The 23276-nt window shown below is 42.3% G+C and overlaps 1 protein-coding gene across 9 annotated transcripts in view; it reads right to left on the reverse strand.

Annotated features, from left to right (window-relative positions):
- Positions 1-1002: 1002 nt before the first annotated feature.
- RAPGEF4 (Rap guanine nucleotide exchange factor 4) overlaps positions 1003-23276 on the reverse strand; it is a 251957-nt gene continuing 229683 nt past the window's right edge. For 8 of the 9 annotated variants that reach the window (XM_033947091.1, XM_033947092.1, XM_033947093.1 and 5 more), the window contains 4 exons: positions 16541-16628; positions 13794-13858; positions 7730-7784; positions 1817-1944 (listed from right to left, as the gene is read on the reverse strand). In XM_033947091.1, the coding sequence (XP_033802982.1) occupies positions 1817-1944; positions 7730-7784; positions 13794-13858; positions 16541-16628 (336 nt within the window). Of the gene's footprint in view, positions 1945-7729; positions 7785-13793; positions 13859-16540; positions 16629-23276 lie in introns of all 9 variants that reach the window. The other variant, XM_033947094.1, reaches the window with a different exon arrangement.

Genomic DNA, 23276 nt, shown 5'->3' on the forward strand with positions numbered 1-23276 from the left:
AAAAACCTGGTCATGCCCCCTTTAGAGATTCACACACTAGAAGTGATGTGCACTACTTTATAGAATGTGCTTACAAAGTTGTGTGTGTAACTTCTAATTTTTGCCAATTAGTTTCAATTATTAGGTGTTGTTTAAGCCGACTGGCTTGTTAAACAATTAAGTTGTGTGTGCAAATCAGCTATGTGCTTCGATTTGCACATGCAACTTAGGATGCCATATCCAGAATTTGGGCCTAAATCCTTAACACACCTTAGTAAAAGGCCCTCTTAGTTTAATTCCTCCTTTATGTGCGCCAGCTATGAGCCTCATTTACTAAACATGTTTTCCCATTCATACTCAAAGTCTAAATGTGCACACAAAAGACAATCCTGAAATCCCAGTAAACATCAAGTTACCACCTGAATTGGAGAAATTCAACACACAAGTTCCTCAGAATGCCACACCAGATATATGTGTGGTAGCCATCCTCATAGGAACATAGTAATGTGTGAATATGTTATTTTATAACGTTTCATAACGCTTATAAAGTGCAAGTGCTTCAATAAGTTATATAATGGTCATTTTTTTAAGAGTTACTGCAAAGGCAATACTTAGCTTTGTGAAACTGGGTCTGCCTCAATCCCCACCGACGCGTTTCATAATTTCATCAGGGTCGGGGATAGGGAGAGCAGAGCAGTTCAAAATCTTAGCAAGATGCTAAATCCTTGTTAAAGATGCCGGCATCTTAAAAAATGACCATTATATAACTTATTGAAGCACTTGCACTTTATAAGCGTTATGAAATGTTATAAAATAACATATTCACACATTACTATGTTCCTATGAGGATGGCTACCACACGTATATCTGGTGTGGCATTCTGAGGAACTTGTGTGTTGAATTTCTCCAATTCAGGTGGTAACTTGATGTTTACTGGGATTTCAGGATTGTCTTTTGTGTGCACATTTAGACTTTGAGTTTCAGAACTATGGCACACGCACAAATTTCTAGTTCCCATTCATACAGCATAGGAACAAGTGCTTTGAGAATAAGTTCCTATAGTGATGTTTCTTCTATGGAAAATAAAAGAAAGGTCTCACAAACTGTAACATTTAAAGGTCTTTTTGACGCTTCATCAACAATTCTGCCACAGAAAGACAAAAACCCAACATAATAAACCATGAAATGGGGACAGCAGGCAACTTGTCTTCTGTTTATGTTCAGGACCCTGAACATCCCAGAATGCATTGGTGTTGAGACTGTGCATCACAGCATTGAAAAAAGCAGGAACGAAAGCGAGGCACAGAAATGAAGACACTGTGTGGTAACTGATATAGCAAAAGTTGAAAGCTTGAAAATAAATGAAAACACATGTGAACTGAGGAAAGTAATAGTCTGCAAAGCTAAGAACTAATGTAGTAGCATGTGTCTGTCAGTGATAGAGTGGTGCCCTGTTGATTCTCAATAAAGATATTTATAAAGAACTGAACAGTTCTCTGTGCTATAGAAAAGAGCCCTTCCAAGTGTACTTTTCATCATCAAAAGGATTAAAGTGACTATTGTTATTAAGAAAATCTTTGACAAAGTGGTGATTTGCTGCAAAGTGAAAGTAATGCAAGATTATCCTAACAAGAATCTGAAAATAAATAGGAAACAGATTGATTGATTTATTGGTTAGCAAAAATAGATTGTGAAACCTTTCTTTTATGCAAACAGAAGTATAACATGTGGTTTGATTACAGCCCTATATCTGTAGTAGTGGCAGTGGATAGCAGTTCATATAGTATCCAGGTGTGACATGAACTGCTGGTTTATTGGTTTTAGCCGAGTTAAATATTCATGCTCGTCGTGGCTCCAGCCGGTGTGAGAGTTGTGATAATGTTCTCTGGTTGTCAATGAGATACAGCTGTCGTACATATCCTCGGACATCCTGATGGTTCTTGTTAGCTAGGGCAGCATCAGGATCTGGTAAGACAGGAATGATATGCAAAGCTCAGTGAAAAATAAAATCAGAGCCCAGTAATCAGCTGATCATCCACAGGTTCAAAAATATGCTCTAGAGCAGGGGTGAACAGCCATCATTCTTGAGGGTCACAACCAAGTCAGGTTTTCAGGATTTCCACAATGAATATGCATGAGATTGATTTGATACGCGGCCTCCATTATATGCAAATCTCTTTCATGCATATTCATTGTGGAGATCCTGAAAACCTGACTGGCAAGAGGATACTCCAGGACCAACTTGGGAAACACTGTTATAACATCAGCAATTGCGCATGCCAAGTTATAAAATACTGGCACTTACATATGAGAATGTTACAGTATACCCCTATTTGGCACTCACAATTCTGCATGCAAATTTGGGTATATGGTCAAATTGTACACCCAATTTAATTGCTTAACAAGCCAATTATCACTAATTGGGTGCTGACAATTATCAGCACTAATTGGAAATAATCAGAATTTACACATGCATCTTTATAAATGCTATTCTATTAACATTTGCTCATAAATTTTGACCTGAAAAGGAGGTGTGGGAATGGGAGGGGCATAGGCGGGTAAGGGGTGGTTTTTTTTTTAGGATTTGCGCACAGTAGGGGGAGTCAGGCAACACTTACCAGTTGCTTTCTCCTTTTTTTAGTTTTCTTCAGCAGTCAGAACCATATGGGAGCCTATTTGAGGAAGTTTCAAAATGCATTTATATGGTAGAATCTCAGTTATCTGGCACCCACGGGGATTGGTAGATACCGGATAACTGTTTTTCTGGTTAATTGAGAGTGTTAGAAACCTTATCTAACACACTCTCAATCCCCACCCCCTTCCGCCACAAAGCACCAGTACAGCAGTGGTACTAAACTGCAAAGCCTTCCTCCCTCCTTCAAGCCCTGAAGTGGCAGAAACAGGTGGCGGTCCTGAGCCGCAAACCCTTCACTCCCTCTCTCTCTTCCTTACCTGACGTGCAAAGGTTAGCAGGAGACAGCCTCAAACCAACCTGGCAGGGCATTTCCTCTAACGTGTCAGAGGAAAGGTCCAGCCATGAGCAGCCTGTTTTGAGGCTGCCTCCTGCTGACTGTTTCACTTCGGGTAAGGAAGAGAAGGAGAGAGAGTGAGGGAAGGAGCAAGGGAGTTTGCAGCTCAGGACCACCGCCTGCTTCTGCCACTTCGGGGTTTGAAGGAGGGAGGGAGGAGGGTTTTGCAGCCCAGGACCACAGCTGTGCTGGTACTTTGGGGCGGGAGGGAGGATTTGTGACTTAGAATGCTGCCATGCTGGTGCTTCAGGTTGGGAGGGAGGTGGGGCTCGTGGCTCAGGACTTCCGTCACTTGTAGGTTTTTGGGGCTTGAGGGAGGGAAAGGGGTTTGTGGCTCAGGATTGCTGCCACTGGTTCTTCGGGGGGCTTTTTTTTTTTTTTTTCCACTGACGGTTTTTTTTGCCAGTTGTGTGAGAGTCCTGATTAACTGAGACTTTACTGTATTATTTGGGGGGGGCATTGTGCTTGTTTACCTGGAGCCCATAAAAGGATTAATCCTGTCCAGGTCCTATGTGTGTATGCTAGCTGGACACGAAGCAGTATTCTGTAATTTTAGTGTGCAACTCACATAGTGTGTAAATGCAAATAGGTGTACGTACAGGGAGCACAAGGGTTGGGCATGGGCCTATCCAACATTTATGCATGTAAGTTATGCATTGATGTGCCTTAGGCATACACATTTACACCTGATATTAACATGGCCTCCAGTCAAGGTGCATGGGCTTGTCGTGCCACTAGGGCTTGTGCACTTCTGAGAGGCTGAAAGCTATGGACAGGTTTCAATGGAGATGTCAGACAAACAATGTACCACCCATCTGGGCAGCAGCAGATGGGCAATGTTGGAAGCGGAGGATTGCATTTGAAGCAACAACATTGGATGTGCAGAAGAAAGGCCTGGCAATCTACTTCTGGATTCTGCCCCCAAAACTTGATGACGATCATCAAGTCGCTAGGACAGGAAAACGAGTCGATGGCACCTGACATTAACATGTCACATGTAGAAGCATAGATAAAGGTTTATGTTAGTATTCTATAATGGAATGTGAGCGTCCAGATGCCATTATAGGATCAGCGCTCAGTGTGCTGCTTTTAGGCATCTAACTTATGACACAAGGATTATCTGGATAATGCCGCTGAAACTCATTACAGACCATCATGGCACTAATGACCCAATTTCCTTATCTTGACCCTCTTAGGGAACCCATGTGGGATCCCTACGAGGGTCAAGATAAGGAAATTGGGTCATTAGGGCATAGACAGGAGGTAAGCAGAGTGGACAGACTTGATGGGCTGAAGCCCTTTTCTGCCGTCATCTTCTATGTTTCTATGTTTCTATCTGGATCACTCTGAGGTAATGTGAGGGTGGAGGAGGAAAATATCCAGATGGCAGCGATATTCGGCACGGTCTAGTGGAGCTAAATATCGCCATTATCTGGAGATTCAGCACAGTTATCTTGATAGCAACCAACACTGAAAATCCAGGAATATTTTTAGACACCACAGCCAGCCTTTAAAAGAAACGCTGACTGTGGAGTTTACATATTGACTTGTACAAGTTAATGGTGGACAGGCTACGGCATAACTACTCAATCAAAAATTGCAATCATGCCTTCAAAAGCCATCATCATAGATATATGAAGCGTAATTACCTGAACATTACTTGCAGAGAGAAGAAATTAAAACATAATTTTCCAGATTTTTTTTCTTTTCTAAAAATAACAGGCCAAAAGCAAGATAGCAGTCCTGTGGTATAGTGACAATTCTGGAGGCTGCCTATGAATTCACATAACTGTTACTATATTGTACTACTAAAGTACAGACCCATATTCACTGATTATTGCTTGGACTGTCCCGCTTTGACCATATTTCTGTAATAATGACTAGACGACATTGGTTGCATGTAACGTGGTGCAGTCAGTTTAAAGTGAGTCTAGACTTAGGGCTCCTTTTACTAAGGTGCGCTAGCGTTTTTAGCGCACGCAGGAAATTACCGCACGCTACGCTTCTAGAACTAACGCCAGCTCAATGCTGGGGTTAAGGTCTAGCGCGCGCGGCAATGTAGTGCACGCTATTCCGCGCGTTAAAACCCTAGCACACCTTAGTAAAAGGAGCCCTTAGTATTACTGGTCCAACACTCTGGAACTCACTACCATTAACTTTATGTTTAGAACCAAGCTTATCATTCAAAAGAGGCCTCAAATCATATTTATTTGATGATGTATTCAGAAAGGGAGGAAATCTTTGAGGATACACTTGAGGCTGAGGAACTCAAGCATGCTCTGCTTTTCTGTACTGTCTTTTGAACATGATGTACTCTATTTTCTATTCTTATATATTAAGTTTTATTATTGTAAACTGCCTTGAAGGCATTGCCATTGACGGTATATCAAATTTAAATAAACTTGGAAAGCTAAAGCTCTTGCATGAATTCATAAAGCATCATATATGAGCAGGGCAGGATTAATTTGTCGAGGACCCCTAGGCACTGGGCCCTCCACCCCGCCCCACCCTGTGCCCAGGCTTGCACAATTACAGTTCACATTGCCTTTCTTACCCGCGTTGCTTGCTTGTCTTACTTTCTGTCGATGGGGGGGGGGGGCCGCGTTGTCAATTGAGGGGGGGGGCTGCATTGCCGATCGATGCTGGAGGGGCCCACCGCCGTTTGGAAAAAACAATGTTGATGCCCTCCTTCATCGGGCTCCCCTGACCATTTCGGGCCCTAGGCACGTGCCTACTTGGCCTATTGGTTAATCCTGCCCTATATATGAGGCCCCACTACCTACTGCAGCCTCTCTGCATATTTACTGCTCTATCAAACTTGAGGAATAGCACACCTCTAAATTTTGGGTAGCTGGTTCTTTGATTTAGAATACTCCATTCAAATTGCGTAACGTCACTAATCCTGCTTTTTCCAGGAAACAAAAAAAAAGGCTATTTATTTAGAAAATTGTTTAGGTGGCTCAATTATTTATATTTTGGCAGTTGCTACACTCTTAGCTGATTAGGGATCCTTTGTGTCTATCCCATGCATTTTTGAACTCGGTCATTGTTTTTTGCCTCAACAGGGAAGGCATTCCAGGCATCTACCACCCCCTTCATGAAAAAAGAATTTCCTGACATTACTCCTAATATGTGGACAGAGGCAGAAAAGAAAAAGGAGAAAAGTTGAAAGGGAAAAATCAATATGTTGGAGACAGGGCCTGGAGCAAGAGAGAATTGGAGAAAAGAAAATGGACAGTAGACACTGGAAAGAGAATTAGAAGATAGACAAAATCAGAAAGAGAAACTGGGACTAAGAGCAAAATGACCAGACAAAAGGTAGGGCTGGTCTCAGGGCACTGGTCTTTGACCTGGGGGCCACCGCGTGAGCGGACTACTGGGCACGATGGACCACTGGTCTGACCCAGCAGCGGCAAATCCTTATGTTCTTATGTCCTCTAGTGTCTATCAAATTCATGGGAAAAACTTCAAATTTGCACAGTTTTTCCAACTTTAATTTTTTTAGGACAACCCTAATTCAGCTACATTTTGTAATAAGATATTTACCCCCCCCCCCTTTATCAAGCTGCATTGAAGAACAGCGCAAGTTAAATGCTGAGCTGTCCAGCTTGATAAAAGATAGGGGCAGGGGGGGTTAAATTGGGTGACAAATTCTGACAAGCGAACTATTTTAACTCGGGTGTAATTGCTGCTTTTGTATTGGTCTTGCTGAGTCTGGGTAGGTAGAACCGATGTATCAGCCATCATGCTGTGGCTTTCTTCAGGGTATGCTGTGAGGTCTGCAGTTTGTCTTTATATATAATGGGTCCATAGACCTGATTGAGAACAGGGAGGACCATTGGTCATGAATTTGAATTTTGGTGGGAAAGTTCATTGGTCACAAATTTGAAATGTGGCAGAAAAGTTTCTTGGTCTCAGATTTGAATTTTGGCATGAACATCCGTTAGACACAATTTTAAATTCTGGAGTGGTTAGTTTCTTTTTCCCGTAAAACTATTTGATTGGCACCAAATAATCTTATATGTTGTTTATGGAGATGCTATCAGTGTGTACTACTTTTAATTTGGATTATTTTAATACAAGTTGGCCTATTTTAGCATATGGACCCATTGCTACAATATCCCGATTTATGGTAAAATAATCTGACTTAACAGTAGCCTACTTTGATAACCTCCCTTCTTTTTGAAGATGTTGTAAGTTCTAAACTGTAGTCTGCTAAGAACTGGGTAGAGTATAAGCCTTATTCAATAACTATGACAAACATGCAGCTTCAAGTCTCATCCTATTATTTTTTTTAGAAAACTATTAAAGATATAATTATTTGACAAATTTGTAACCCAAGCTTCCTAAAGCTTTTTAAATGCAACATGTATTGTGTACATTCTAGAAACTGATGTATCTTTTTGAACTGTATATTCACTGGATGTTCAGCCTTATGTGCTGTGAACCACCTAGAACCATTCGTGGTCTGGCAGTATAGTTTATTATTTCAAGTTTATTTAAAAAAAAATGTTATACCGCTTAATCAAATTTCTAGGCGGTGTACAGTAATAAAAAAAAAATATCTTAAAAGAAACAAAACAAGTTGGAGTTAAAATATTATACAGAACCAGGTTAGGTTAGTAGACACATACAAAAACATATATACTAACTGCACACAATTAGGAAAGAAATGCAATTCAACTGTAGACCAATGCACAAAAGCACCATATAGGACTTACTGAAAGGCAGGCTTCTGCAGTACCTTATTGTTCTTACTGTGTTAGCAATCATGCGCTAAAAATATAAAGAAAAAATATTCATTTACTGTCAAAATACAAAAACAAATATTAATTTTACTGGCAAAGGAATATATCTTGAGGCAACAGTCAGGCCTTGCAATGGGCCTAATTACTAATGCACTACAGTTTTGCTCTTAACCCATGGTAACTGCAAAAGCTTAGCATTAATTGCTGGCTGACCTCCACTATTTTGAAGAAAGCAGACCAGAAGTCATTATTGCATGTTAAGTACAGCTAATAGTGTGTAATGCACTTAGCGCTACCTCTTGAAATAGTATTAATTATTCTGTATTGTCTGCAACATTAGTAGTTAATGCAGAAACTGAATCTGCGGCTAAAATTTGACACTTGGATTTGGTCAAAACTGACGCAGACACCAGCCAGGCCTGACCCCCAAAACAGAACCCCCCTTCCTCCCCCAAAGATCATTGCCTAAATTTAGTACATTCATCCATAGTTTGTCATTTTTTTACAGTCTTCCCTGTAAAGTAAGTGCAGTGCACAAAGTTAGCCGTATATCAGAATCACTGGATGTTACAAACACTAAAAGGGGAAGATACCAAGCTGCATTAGGGCAGTAACCAGCATTATTAGCCCTTTAAAGTGACTTTAAAGGCTATAATATTGGGCTTCTTGACGTAACACTGTACTAAATAAGTTACCCCCATGGTACATAGTAATGAGATGCAAAACATGCAGATGCATGTAAACCAGCTCAATACTATATCAATTCTTTAATTCAACTTGCAGTGAGCTCTGGGTGTGCTCAACAAGGAACCTCTTGGCCCTAAAATGAAGGCACAATAACCCCAGGGTAGGGGTGTCATTGAGGAGAACGGGACTTTGATTGGGGTTGGGGCCTTGATCAGAGGATGTCGGTGCTAAATGAAAAGGGGTTTGAGATGAGACCAGAGAGTACAGACACTCTACTGGGAAAGGTAGAGATGTAATCAGGGGAGGGGAGTAAAGGGACAGCACCACAGTCCCTTTAAAATTTGGATTGGATTTATTAATTTTATATACCGTATATATACACCAAAGAGTCAAAGCAGTTTACAATTACAGTACAGTATACAGTTTCAATATAGTATTATAAATAAACAATGCCATTAGATAAAAATTCTGTAACAAACCAATAAAAATGTTGCTGAAACAATCAGGTGTTTAAAAGCTTATGAAACACAAGATATGAAGAAGCATTGTGGAGTTCCTCAGACAAGGAGTTCCAAAGAGAAGGTCCAACATATGAAAATGCTCTTTTCTGAATTGCTAAAAGGTTGATAACAACAAGACCTTGGAGTTGCAAAAGACTTTTTACTGTTGAATGAAGTGCGTGCTGGGAACTATGTTTTATCAACTTACTACAAAGATAAGTTGGATGTCCCAGTTTGGTATACCAAAGCACAATAGCCTAAAGCAGTGCTGCTACAGGCAACTAGTGTACTTGATTTAACATTGAAGTAATGTGATCAAACTTTTTTGACCATGTTGTTAAAACGGTCAGCTGTATTCTGCACCAACTGTAGGTGCTGAAGAATGGATCTACTCAGTTCAGCAAAAACGACCATTGGTAGTCAAGCCTACTTGTAATGAAAATGTGTACGAGTGTTATCAAATTGCTTTCAACCAATACATGCTTCTATGAGGTTCATAGACAACGGCTCGAAAGACAAAGGCGCGCCCGGACAATTGAGCGCAGCGCGGAGGCGCGCGCCGCTCTAAATTACTGTTTTTAGGGCTCCGACGGGGGAACCCCCCCCCACTTTACTTAATAGACATCGCGCCGGCGTTATGGGGGGTTTGGGGGGTTGTAACCCTCCACATTTTACTGTAAACTTAACTTTTTCCCTAAAAACAGGGAAAAAGTGAAGTTTTCAGTAAAATGTGGGGGGTTACAACCCCCCCAAACCCCCCACAACATGGCACGATGTCTATTAAGTAAAGTGGGGGGGGGTTCTCCCCCACACACCCCCGTCGGAGCCCTAAAAACAGTAATTTAGAGCGGCGCGTGCCTCCGCGCTGCGCTCAATTGTCTGGGCGCGCCTTTATCCCGGCGCGCTTTTGACCTGACACCCTTCTATGGTCAGAGCATCCAAAGATGACCCTCCCCCCCCAAGATTTTACAATTTGGCCAATCTGCATAATACATTTTGGCATAACATCATAATGAAAACCTAAAGTTATTATGTCCTCTGAAAGCAGAAGAAATTTGCCACATAGCTCAGGAAAGGCACATATAACATTAAATTAGCAAGAAATCCACATTGCTGATAATAATTTGTCTACATTTAAGACTAAATCATGGCTACACATCCGCTCTGTTAGAATCTGAAGTTGTTTCTTAAAACTAGAAATAACCTTGTCCTTGTCACTTTTCATAATCTGGTGTCACAGGCTTTGCTAAAATCTAAATACCACCACATCTGGTGTTCTCTCTCTATCCAATGTATTGCATTAATTTAGGAGCATTGGGCCATGTTTTAAGACCTGATACTCCAGGGCTATTAGACTAACAGTGTGTGTGAGGTGGCTCACAGGCAGCACTGATCCTTTAGCATGGTTGATGGCTCCTGTGGTATATCAAACTGCAGTAAAAATTCTCCTTTTACAATACCTTGATAACATCCCTCCCCCCCTAAATGTCTAATAAATGAGAACTTCAATGCTTTCAAATATCTAATGTATTCACATTTCTTTCCACTATGCCATTAATAAAACCCTGCTTGCCATTTTTGATATACTAAGAGGGGAGGGGGACATGCAGTAACTTCCTTCGGGCAGCTTGCGCCCTGTTGCTTGCCATCTTTCAGGCATATCCTCCTTTTAGAAGGGCCTGTGCTGATCAGCTACCCTTGCCCTGTACCCCTTTACATTCTGTGCTGATAACTATACAAGATGCGTGGAACAGTCTCCCGGAAGAGGTGGTGGAAACAGAGACTGTGTCTGAATTCAAGAGGGCCTGGGATAGGCATGTGGGATCTCTCGGAGAGAGAAAGAGATAATGGTTACTGTGGATGGGCAGACTAGATGGGCCATTTGGCCTTTATCTGACATCATGTTTCTATGTTTCCATGCTAGTACTATCATTTTCTTAACCTTATGCACAGTGACTATCCAATAGAAATTATAGTATGTTGTAATATATTTATAGTACAATCTTCATTGAATGTTCCCTTAGGAAGAATTTAAATTGACATTACAAGAAATGCATTTATGACTAATAGCTGTACTGGAAACAAAAAGCTGAGCTTTATTTATTGGAGCATAAAATATTAATCTTCTGGAAAGGCATCATTTTACTACCTCACCAGTTCATTTTACAATTTCCAATAAGTGGACTTTTAGAGAGAATTAAATATAAGTGATTTCTGTCTCTTTGGACACCCCAAAAATGATATAAATTCAGCAAATTTGCATACAGGAATAAAATATGAATGTCTTAGATCAAAAGATAACAACCTAGGGTCACCATTTTCAGAGAAGAAAGCCTCTGTAAATATCCCATTACTCTACATGAGAAACAATTATAGGCTGCAGAATGTTGACGAGTGTTCCATTTTAAAAGTCCCTCTTTTTTGTGTAAAGAACCGAGAACAATCACCAAAGTCCATGGCCAAGGGTGGCACCAAAAAGTTCAACTCAAGCCAGTTCTTCCCATATTTTTTAAGCTGAACCCCACAAACATCCCCCACACCTACACTCATGTACACACACATACCACCTCATCTTTTCAACATATACCCTTCAAACACAAATAGAACACGATGCCCCCCCTCCATCTACATACATGCCCCACTCCCCACTAAAACAAATACACCCCACCACACCCCATGTACCCTCACACACATTTTCACACTCTCTCCCACCTATTGACTGCATCTCCCTCCCCCACCCAAATGGCCACACTTCATATTACCACATACTACAGTGGCAAAATCGCATTTATTAAGGATGGGCTTCTAATAAATTTTTTAATACTGAACACTTCCCATGTTCAGCAAACACTTGGGTAAGGAAACTTGGAGGGAGGTTTATATCTACCCCTTCTCCACCCCCATGTTATAAGGTGGGACATCTGGAAAAGGAAATGCAGTTATCACCAATATTTCAAGTGCACTAACTAAAATTTATGCATGAAAGCAATCCTGAAAGCCATGCTCTCTGCATGCTTTCCCTACTTGGCAAGACCTTATTTTAGACAAATTTCTATTGTAAATGGATCATCTGTCTGGGTTAAAGGCCTGAGATAAATTTAGGAAGGACACTAGCTGAACAGAAATTGAAAATTCAATTCAATCAAATTAGCTTATACTTATGCCTTATTCTTTGGGCATTAGTCTAAATAAAGTAAAACATCAATCTTCCTTTCTCTTGACAAGTTATTACCAGCAAATACTTCAAGCAGTGGCACAGTAGGGGAGTGGAGCAGACTGCCCCTGGCGATGTCTTGGTGGGGACACCGGCACCTCTCTGCCCCTCATGCCACATTCACACCCTCTCTTCCCCATCCCCCATACCTCTTTAAATCTTTGCCAGTGCTAGCAAGTACTCTGGCCTACTGCTTGTACCAGCCTAGCTCTCTTAAATCACTTCCAGGTTGCAAGGCCAGGAAGTGACATCAGAGGGAAAGCCAATGCCGGCACGAGCAGCAGGCCTGAGAAGCTGTTTGTGCTGGTGAAGATTAAAGAGGTACAGGGGTAGGAAGGGAGGTGCGAGTGTGACGTGGGGGTGCAGAAGGAGCAGGAGGGGCAGAAAGGAGGGCCCAGGGGGGTGGAAAGGAGGACACGGGGGCACCACCACCCCAGGTGCCTCCTACTCTCGCTATGCCACTGAATTCAAGATTTTTAATTTCTTAGAGAAATATTGCTGGAGATACACATTCTGTTATGCGTGTTTGATGTTTCCAAACTAGAATCTGCTAAAATACACTCCAGCTATGGTTAGTCAAGTTTTATTATACAGCAAAGTTGCTTACCTGTAATAGGGTTTCACTATAGGCAGCAGGATCATGCAGCCACAGAAGTCTTGTGGTATCATCTGATGGATCTGTTCTCAAGAGCTTCAGAAAAACTGGCAGCTGCCATATGTGTCTCAGTTCTTATCAAAGCTGGTATGCATTTCAGCTGATGAGAGGAAGGTGGGAGGGACTGTGTGGCATCATGATCCTACAGTCTACAGAGAACTCCTGTTATATGTAAGCAGCTCTGTATCCTGATTGTCTATGGAGAAAGTATGCAACAATACATGTGATGACTCCCAAGCTGAAAACTGCCAGTGTTATATTTTTCGTAGCAAGCTGGGTAGAATTTGGTTTTTCTGGTAGATGGAATTAAGGCACATCATGCAGATTTAGAACAGTGTTCAATTGTGCTGTACATAAAACTGACCAAGACAGCAATGCTTGATGAAAATGTACAAGTACACTAAAGACAAAATAGCTGCTTTGCATGCATCTTAATGAAGGCTGACCAGAGGTTAGCAATGAAAGTAGACTTCACAAACAGTTGATGCATTCCAGCCCTGACTGGGGAGGCAATGCCTACTTGTTGGTAGCAGAATACTATGTAATCTTTTATCCCTTTGAAAATTTTTTACTTGTTGGTATCAAATGAAATGAAGGAATGAATGTACATCCCTACGAGGGGGTGTTGAAAAGATCTCAGTCCAACCAAAAAGAAAATGACGTGGATATGGCTTAATCACTGAGCTGAAACAATGCCAAAACATAGAATTTTGTTTCTGTAAATTGGCACTTAATGAAATAAGATAACTCTCTTTTCAGCTACAATGGCAAAATAACGCTCAGAATTTAGGAAGTTGGTTGATTGGACTGAGAACTTTTCAACACCCCCTCGTAGTGGTCACACTTTGTTACAAACATTGAAATCATCTTTAGTTTTTATGTACTGTAGGGAGAATGTGTGTGAAACTCAATTCTATTTAATATCGATTTTATTAGAACATCTGCTTAGACAAAAATATGTATGCATACATATCTACATACCATTTTTTCAAAGTTTACTAAATTATCAATAAATGTCTTGTTCCCCTCATGAGTAAAAGTCATATCTGTAAAGAAAAAACAGTCATCAGTTTATGAAAAGTACATGAATTACAGAATGCTATGTAAAAAGATATTTCCTTGAACTTTTCATAAAGCTCTTATTCCTTATGGTTTTTAACAATAATCATTACGACTAGCACCTCTGAATATGTAGAGGACCATTTTTGAAAAGGACATTTAAGCCTGATTTGGATGTTTCCTGCAAGATGTCCAAATTCTGAGGCTCAGAAAGGTCCATTTTTGAAAGACAAACCACTAGACCAGGGCTGCCCAAGTCCAGTCCTTGAGATCTACTGGCAGGCCAGATTTTCAGGATATCCACAGTGAATATGCATGAGAGAGATTTGCCTGCAAATCTCTCTCAGGCATGTTCATAGTGGATATCCTGAAAACCTGGCCTGCCAGTAGATCTCAAGGACTGAACTTGGGCAGCCCTGCACTAGACATCCAAATAATTTTTGGGGGGGAGAAATCACCTACTTGGACGTCTTGGCCGACAGGACGTCCTAGGATGCCTAACTTTATACTCCATTTTCAACCACAGAAACCTCCAAGTCCAAAACGTCCAAACCCAGATCATTTGAACGAGGGAGGGGCCAGAATTGTAATGGACTGACCACACACATATCCTAAAAGAGCAGTGGGACACCTTCGAAGCCACTGCTGTGAATGTCACATAAAGGGTGCCAGATATACATCTCACCATAACCCCCTTATAATTTATGGTGAGCCCCCCCAAAACCTACTGCACCCACCTGTCTACCACCCCAAAAGCCCTTATGGCTGCAGGTGGCACCTATATGGCAGTAGAATAGGGTTTTAGTGATCTCATACTTTCCCAACATAAATGTAGTGGTTAGAATGGTTTATTGGCCTGGCTCCTCCTCTCTATGGTTCACAAGCCTGCCCATCAGGCTACTTAAGACACCTGTGTGCTGCTCTACTAGGCCTTCCCATACCAACTGCTTCTGTTCTAGAGACAGGCATGTACTGTTTCAGTCAGATTTTTGTGGTATAGGAAGTGGTTAGTGACCACTGGGGGAGTGTGGGGAGTCATTACTAAATCCCTCCAGTGGTCATCTGGTAGGTTTGGGCACCTTTGTGGCACTTAGATACTTCTAAAACAGGTCTAGTCCAAAACATCTACGTTCCATCTAGGACATCCTAGAAAAGTTTTGATTATTGCTGCAAGACATCCAAGTCTAACCCGCCCAAAGCTCACCCATAACACAACCTCCAAAATGCTCCTTAGACCTCTGGATGCACAGCAGGCAAAACTCCTTGCTAGATTTCCAGAGAGTTGGTTTTGAAAATTGGTTCTTGGACGCCCCAGCAATTAGGACATCCAAGTGCCGAGTTATGACGGTTTTTGGATGTCTTAGTTTTTTTTATTATGAGTCCCATAAGCTACAGTTTACAATGCTTTTTCTTTTGCTTTGTTCACTAAGGGGAATAGTTATCATGTGTTACATTACTACTAACTCATACTATTCAGGTTTATTTAAAATTTGATCATATCGCCTATAAAACTTCTATTTTATACAATAAAATCAACTAGGGTTCAGTGGCGTAGTAAGGGGGGGCGGTCTGCCCTAGGCGTGATTACCCCTCCACCTCTCTGCCCCCCTTTCCCACTCCTCCCCCTGCCATGCATTTGCCCTTTTCCCCGTACTTTTTAACTTCGGCGCAAGCAACCACCAACTTGCTGCCCGTGTGGGTTTTGGTGCTCTCTTTGACGTCACTTCCGGGACCCGCACCTAAGTGACATCAGAGACAGCGCTGAAGCCGATGTGGGTAGCACGTTGGTGGCTGCTTGTGCCGAAGTTGAAAAAGTACAGGGAAGGGGCGTACGTGTGCGGCGGGGGGGGGGGGGGGAGAGGGGCACCACTCACCTTCGTTAAGCCACTGCTAGGGTTAACATGAAAAGAACATATCTGTAGCTCACAATCCTAGGAATGCCTGTACCAATTTTGGTTAATCCACTTCTCCCGCACACACAGCTACAGATTTATGCCACCTAAGAAAATAAACTTCCTCTGTTTATTCAGATCCAAAGCAATGCCCATTCTCTCAGTGGCATAGTAAGGGTGCGAGGCATCCTGGGCAGTGGTGCCCGTCTCCCGCCATCTTCCCCCCCACTACGCGCACACCCCTTTCCATTACCTTTTTAACTTCTCCAGCGCAAGCAGCATGCCCATGTTGGTGTTGGCTCGCCCTTTGGCGTCACTTTCTAGGTGCGGGTTCCTGAAGTGATGTCAGAGAGAGTGCCGATGGCAACGCGAGCAGCAACCTTGCGCCAGGGAAGTAAAAAAGGTACGAGGGAAGGCAAGGAGCACGCAGCAAGGAGGAGTGGGGGAGGGGGGGCGGAGTGGAGGAGGGGTGCCATGCTCAGCAAGACTGCGCCTGGGAAGGACCGCCCCTCCCGCTCCCCCCTTACCACGCCACTGCATTCTCCCATATCCTCTTAATGACATTTACAGGAATAGATGGGCTAGATCAAAATTTGACTTTTCAGCCCAGCAAATATGAAAACTATGAAAGATGGGTCAAAGCCCTTAGCAGACTGGTTTCCTCTCTTACTACGATTTGGCCTGTATGATTCCTAATGGAAACTAGTTTTTTTTCCTTCAAACCTTCATTCATCCCCACTAACTTGCACAAAATGCTTTGTTTAATTTCCAAGTTACCTTTTATGAGTAAGGGTGTAAAGGGAATGATAGGTGGGTCCAGTTTGGCTACAGTAAGTCTATATGCTCTATGATTTCTTGATGGATCCTTAAACCAAAAACACAGACATTTGTTAATATTAAGTAACTAGTAAGTAGGTTTGAAAGTTGTTTCTTTTTTTTAATATCATTTTTATGAAAGAGTCAAAAAGAGAAACAAGCGTAATACAATAAAGATATGAAAATAGCATATAGCATACCAGCATATAAGGTACCAGAAGGAGTAATTCACTTAAAAACCGCAAGAGTGAAAATTTAGATTAGGTAAAGATGAATTGGATCATAGCTGGGAGCATATAACAATATATGTAGCAGCAAAATTCAACTGCTATACATATATGGGGAAATTTTATAAACTGGAGCCTAGAGGTGTGTGCCACTTACGAGCGTCACAAATGCCATTAATTGACAGTAAGGCATCTATGTGCACTAGGTGCTATTCTTTAAGATAGGGGGAAGGGGGAGCAGATGCTGAAGGGGAGAGAGAGTGAGGAGCAGATGCTGGATGGAAGTGGGGAGTGGAAAGAGGAGAACAGACACTGAAGGGAAGTGGGGAGGAGAGAGAGCAACAGAGAAGGAGGGGATAAAGAAAAAAGCGCACATGCTGGATTGAGGGAAGAGGATAGAGTTAGCGAGATACTGGAAGGGATGAGGGAAAGAGATGGCAAGCTGTGGATAGACACAATAAAAGAGAAAGAGAGTACTTAGGTGTTATAACTCATAACTGCAAGAAGGATATACAAATGGATGAGCACAGGCAGGCCTCAGACGTGTCTCCCAGTTACTTGCAGAGGTTACAGAACAGTATAAGTTTATTTATTTATTGGGATTTATTAATCACCTTTATGAAGAGATTCACCCAGGGCAGTGTACAGCAGGTATAATTTTACTTAAAACTTACAATTTTGTTAACAGCATTACAGTCGTAAAATGACCAAATATAAACACAAATACAATGAATGAGGTAAAATTAAAATCAGTAAATTGAAACTTAATAATGAAACAGTTTGAAAGATATAATTATTAAAAGAACTGAAATTCAAATAAGAGAGATCTAATACAAACTAAAAGAGAGACGTGGAGGGGCATAATCAAAGCATACGTCTAAGTCCGATTTGGGTATATTACGCTAGACATCCAAAGTTGAGTTCTTGAAAATGGCCATTTTCAAAAAACATTTTCAGCGGCCCCTCGTATGCTTGTTTACATTTGTTCGCCTTGTGTTTAATGCACCACTGCCAACCATGTAAGTGCTTTTGAATATTCTTGTGACAATTTCTACAGTTCTTCAGAGTGGATTTAAAAACATTTAGAGGGGCATAATCAAAAAATACGTCTATTTCCAATTTGGGCATATGGTGCTTGATGCCCAAAGTTGGCAGTGGGGAAATGCCCATTTTCAAAAAATGCATCAAGAATATTTTTTTTCTAAAATCGTCTATCTGGACGTCCAGGCTATTGTTCGTCCAGACAGCTAGGACGTCTATCTTTATACCACATTTTTGACCAAAATTTTGTTCAATTACCAAACGCCCAGATCAAGAACTTTTGGATATGGGAGGGGGTCAATCTTGTAATGGACTGGCCACCCAGACATGCCCTAACCCCAGATACACTCATAAGAACATAAGAAACGCCCTCACCGGATCAGACCGAGGTCCATTTAGTCCGGCGATCCGCACACACGGCGGCCCATTTAGGTACTCCTTTTTGGAGACCCGGATTTACCGTATCCCTCAATATGATATGCAAGAAGGTGTGCATCCAACTTGCGTTTGAATCCCAGAACAGCGCACAGCGGCATTCAGAGGCATAAAAAGTCCACAGCGCATCCAAAAAGCTGGTTTGATTATATCAGCACTTGGACAACCTGTCTTTTAGATCGCCCAAGTGCTGACTTGGGCAGATTTTTAGATGTGTTTGATTATGAGCCCCATAATATTTATGAAGCATATTATAAGCACAAATCAGAACATTCAAATAACACAGATATGACACTAATGCTTTTCGATAATACAGCTTATCCTAAAGCTGAGGTGTCAAATGCAGATATTTGATGGGGACAAGATGGGTGATCCAGAGTGCATTGGGGTAAACAGATGGGAGGCTAAACGCACGGGAAGTTGTTTATACAGTTGAACAAGATATAAAGAACTGAGTTAGTGTTTGTGGCAAGCTAGTCCTGGTAGTAGAGGTAGTCTGGAGTTAGATGTAGCCCCTCTGGTAGTAAATTCCAGAGCATGGGGGCTAATTCTGAGAAGGCTCACTGGCAGGTATCATATCATACAAATTTTGATGAGGGTACAGATAGTGATGCTCTTTGAGAGGACCTCAGAAGTCTTGACCTATGTTCCTTCTAAGCAGAGCACATGAGCAATTACTCATACATTCTAGGAGCATTGTTCACAGATTTTACATGGCTGTTCACAAAAATACTTGCAAATCTGGTTTTTAAAACTTATTTTAGCTTGCAGATCCTTTGCTACCAAACAGATCTAGTAGGACATCAGGCTGCCCAGTGGTACAAATTGATTTCTGGATTTTTAAACAAAAAACCAAAAATCAGTCTTAGAGACATTTGGAGCTTCGAGATAAAACATAAGAACTGCCTTCTCCGGATCAGACCCATGGTCCATCGAGTCCGGCGATCCGCACACGCGGAGGTCCAGTCAGGTATACACCTGATGTAGTTTTAGTCACCCATATCCCTCTATGCCTCTCGTAAGGAGATGTGCATCTAATTTGCCTTTGAATCCTAGCACAGTGGATTCCTTAATAACCTCCTTTGGGAGAGCATTCCAGGCGTCTACCAGTCGCTGCGTGAAGCAGAACTTCCGGACATTTGTCCTAGACTTGTCCCCCCTTAGCTTCAAACCATGTCCTCTTGTCCTTGTCACGTTGGACAATGTAAATAATTTATTTTCCTGCTCTATTTTATCGATGCCTTTCAGTATTTTGAACGTCTCGATCATGTCCCCTCGCAGCCTCCTCTTCTCAAGGGAGAACAGTCCCAGTTTCTTGAGTCGTTCCTCATATTCCAAGTTCTCCATACCTCTTATTAGCTTCGTTGCTCGTCTCTGCACCCTCTCCAGCAGTTTTATATCCTTTTTTAGGTTTGGAGACCAATGTTGGACACAGTATTCCAAGTGTGGTCTGACCATTGCTCTATAAAGCGGCATTATGACTTTCTTCGATCTACTCATGATTCCTTTCTTTATCATGCCTAACATTCTGTTTGCTTTCTTTGCCACTGCCGCGCATTGTGCCGATGTCTTCAGGGTCCTATCTATCAGCACACCCAGGTCCTTTTCTTGTTCGCTCTTACCCAGAGTTGCGCCTGACATTCTATACTCGTGCTCCTTATTCCTACTACCTAAATGCATTACTTTGCATTTCTCCACGTTGAACTTCATCTGCCATTGCTCTGCCCATTTCTCTAACTGATACAAGTCGCTCTGGAGTTCCTCGCTATCCTCCTGCGATCTGATTGCACGGCATAGCTTTGTGTCATCTGCAAACTTAATGATCTCACTGGATATTCCGTCTTCCAGGTCATTGATATAAATATTAAATAGATCGGCCCAAGTACCGAGCCCTGGGGCACACCACTAGTCACTTTCTCCCAGTCTGAGAACTTCCCATTTATGCCCACTCTCTGCTTTCTGTTTTCCAGCCATTTGCCTATCCACCTTTGTATATCTCCCTCTATTCCATGGCTTTGTAGTTTCCTGAGAAGTCTTTCATGTGGAACCTTGTCGAACGCTTTCTGGAAGTCCAAATATATTATGTCCACCGGCATATATTTCTGTGTCTTGTTGGCCATGAATTTGGACTTGGAGATTGAAATGTACAACATCAGCATCTATGAGGCAAACATGTTTATTTTTGTTACATAGGATTTTCTGGACCCCGGTTCGATTAAATAAAATAGATAGTTCTAAGTCTAATAGATGCTGGCATTTGTCACATTGATATAGAGACTTTGGATCATCTGTTATATTTTTGCCTGTTTATATTTATATTTTGGAAGTCAATTTGGGGACAAATAAATTTAGTTTTGGATTTGAATATTCCACTATAATATGAGGCTATAATTTGTGGAACGATACTACATGTGAAACCCACTCTAGATAAATATAAAAGTCCCCCTTGCGGGGGGACACAGTATTGGTAGGTGACTTCAACATGCCTGATGTGGATTGGGTCACACTTTCCTCTGCTTCTGGCAGCAGCAGGAAGCTATTAAACTCTTTGAATGGAGCAAGACTCAGGCAACTGGTATTGTAACCAACAAGGGATCAGGACCTGGTACTTACCAATGGAGAAAGTATCACAGAGGTCTCGGTGGGTGACACTTTGGCCTCCAGTGACCACAATATGATATGGTTCAATCTCAGGAAAGGTTTCACGAAATCTATCACACTGACCAAGGTCCTCAAATTCAAAGACACAAACTTCCAAGACATGGGAGACTTCGTTCACCAGGCGCTACAAAGCCAAGCAGACACCGACAGCGTGGAAGAAATGTGGTCAACTTTGAAAGCCACCATACAGGAAGCAACAAACCGCTATGTTAAATCAGTAAGCAAACGGAGTAGGAACAACAAGCCACAGTGGTTCTCTACGGAGATCTCGGACCTCATCAAAGAAAAGAAAAAAGCATTCATCTCTTACAAACAATCAGGGACACAGAACTCTAGAGTAGAATATCTGTCCAAGTCAAGAGCCGTCAAAGCAGCAGTTAGGGAGGCCAAATTCCGCATGGAGGAGTCTCTAGCAAAGAACATCCAGAAAGGAGATAAATCTTTCTTCAGGTATATCAGTGACAGAAATAAGAACTCGGGCGGGATAGTACGTCTCAGAAAACCAGACGGAGACTATGTAGAGACGGACTGGGAAAAAGCCCAACTGTTAAATGAATACTTCTGCTCAGTCTTCACCTGCGAGGCGCTGGGAATCGGCCCTCAGCCACAGACAAGGGATGAATCAGTTGACCCGTTTAGTAATTTCAAGTTTACACCCAGCAGCGTCTACTGCGAGCTGTCAAAAATCAAGGTCAACAAGGCAATGGGGCCTGACAACCTACACTCCAGGATGCTCAGGGAGTTGGGTGATGTCTTGGCGGAACCGCTATCCGCGCTCTTCAATCTCTCCCATAGTACAGGTAACGTCCCGATGGACTGGAAGACAGCTAACGTCATTCCACTCCACAAGAAAGGCTCCAGGATGGAGATGTCAAATTACAGACCAGTGAGTCTCACATCACTAGTGAGCAAACTAATGGAAACCCTAATCAAACGCCAATTGGATAGGATCATGGACGAGGAGAATCTACAGGATCCCCGCCAACATGGATTTACTAAGGGGAGATCCTGCCAATCCAACCTGATCAGCTTCTTTGACTGGGTGACGAGGAAGCTGGATGTTGGGGAGTCCCTGGACATCGTCTACCTAGACTTCAGCAAAGCATTTGATAGCGTACCACACCGCAGGTTGCTGAGCAAGATGAGTTCTTTAGGTTTGGGCAACACATTGACCAAATGGATTGGGAACTGGCTTGGAGGTAGGCTTCAGAGGGTAGTGGTGAATGGCACCCCCTCCGAAATGTCAAAGGTGATAAGTGGAGTGCCACAGGGCTCCGTCCTGGGCCCGATCCTGTTCAACATCTATATAAGAGACTTGGCAGAAGGGCTCCGAGGTAGAATAACATTATTCACCGATGATGCCAAACTAAGCAATGTAGTGAGCAAAAGCACAACAGACAAAAATTCAATGGCAGACGATATGATGCATGACCTATTTCTACTGGAGCGCTGGTCTAGGTCCTGGCAACTCAGTTTCAATGCCAAAAAATGCAAAGTCATGCACCTGGGAAGCCAAAATCCATGCAAGACTTACACCCTAAATGGCGAGATCCTGACAAGAACTGAAGCAGAAAGAGACTTAGGGGTGATTGTCAGTGAAGACATGAAGTCTGCAAATCAAGTGGAACAAGCTTCATCCAAAGCAAGGCAAATCATAGGTTGCATACGCAGGAGTTTCGTCAGCCGTAAACCTGAAGTCATTATGCCATTGTATAGATCCATGGTGAGACCACCCCTGGAGTACTGTGTGCAATTCTGGAGGCCGCATTACCGCAAGGATGTGCCGAGACTGGAATCAGTCCAGAGAATGGCCACCAGGATGGTCTCAAGACTCAAGGATCTCCCATACGAGGAGCGGCTAGGGAAGTTACAGCTCTACTCACTCGAGGAACATAGAGAGAGGGGAGATATGATCGAGAAATTCAAGTATCTCACGGGCCGCATCGAGGTGGAAGAAGATATCTTCTTTTTCAAGGGTCTAGCGGCAACAAGAGGGCATGGAAAATCAGGGGCGGGAAACTGCACGGTGACACTAGGAAGTTCTTCTTCACTGAAAGGGTGGTTGATCGCTGGAATAGTCTTCCACTTCAGGTTATTGAGGCCAGCAGCCTGCCAGATTTTAAGGCCAAATGGGATAGACATGTGGGATCTATCCGCAAAGATAGATAGGGAGGGTCATTGGGGTGGGCAGACTTGATGGGCCGTGGCCCTTATCTGCCGTCTATTTCTATGTTTCTATGTTTCTTTGACTATTTATGATTATGACGGGCATAGCCATGCAATTGACCACGAGTAATTGGAAAAATCATGACAGAATAAGCTACACTTTTTGG

The sequence above is a fragment of the Geotrypetes seraphini genome, chromosome 5, assembly GCF_902459505.1.
Source record: "Geotrypetes seraphini chromosome 5, aGeoSer1.1, whole genome shotgun sequence".
Classification (NCBI taxonomy): Eukaryota; Metazoa; Chordata; class Amphibia; order Gymnophiona; family Dermophiidae; genus Geotrypetes; species Geotrypetes seraphini.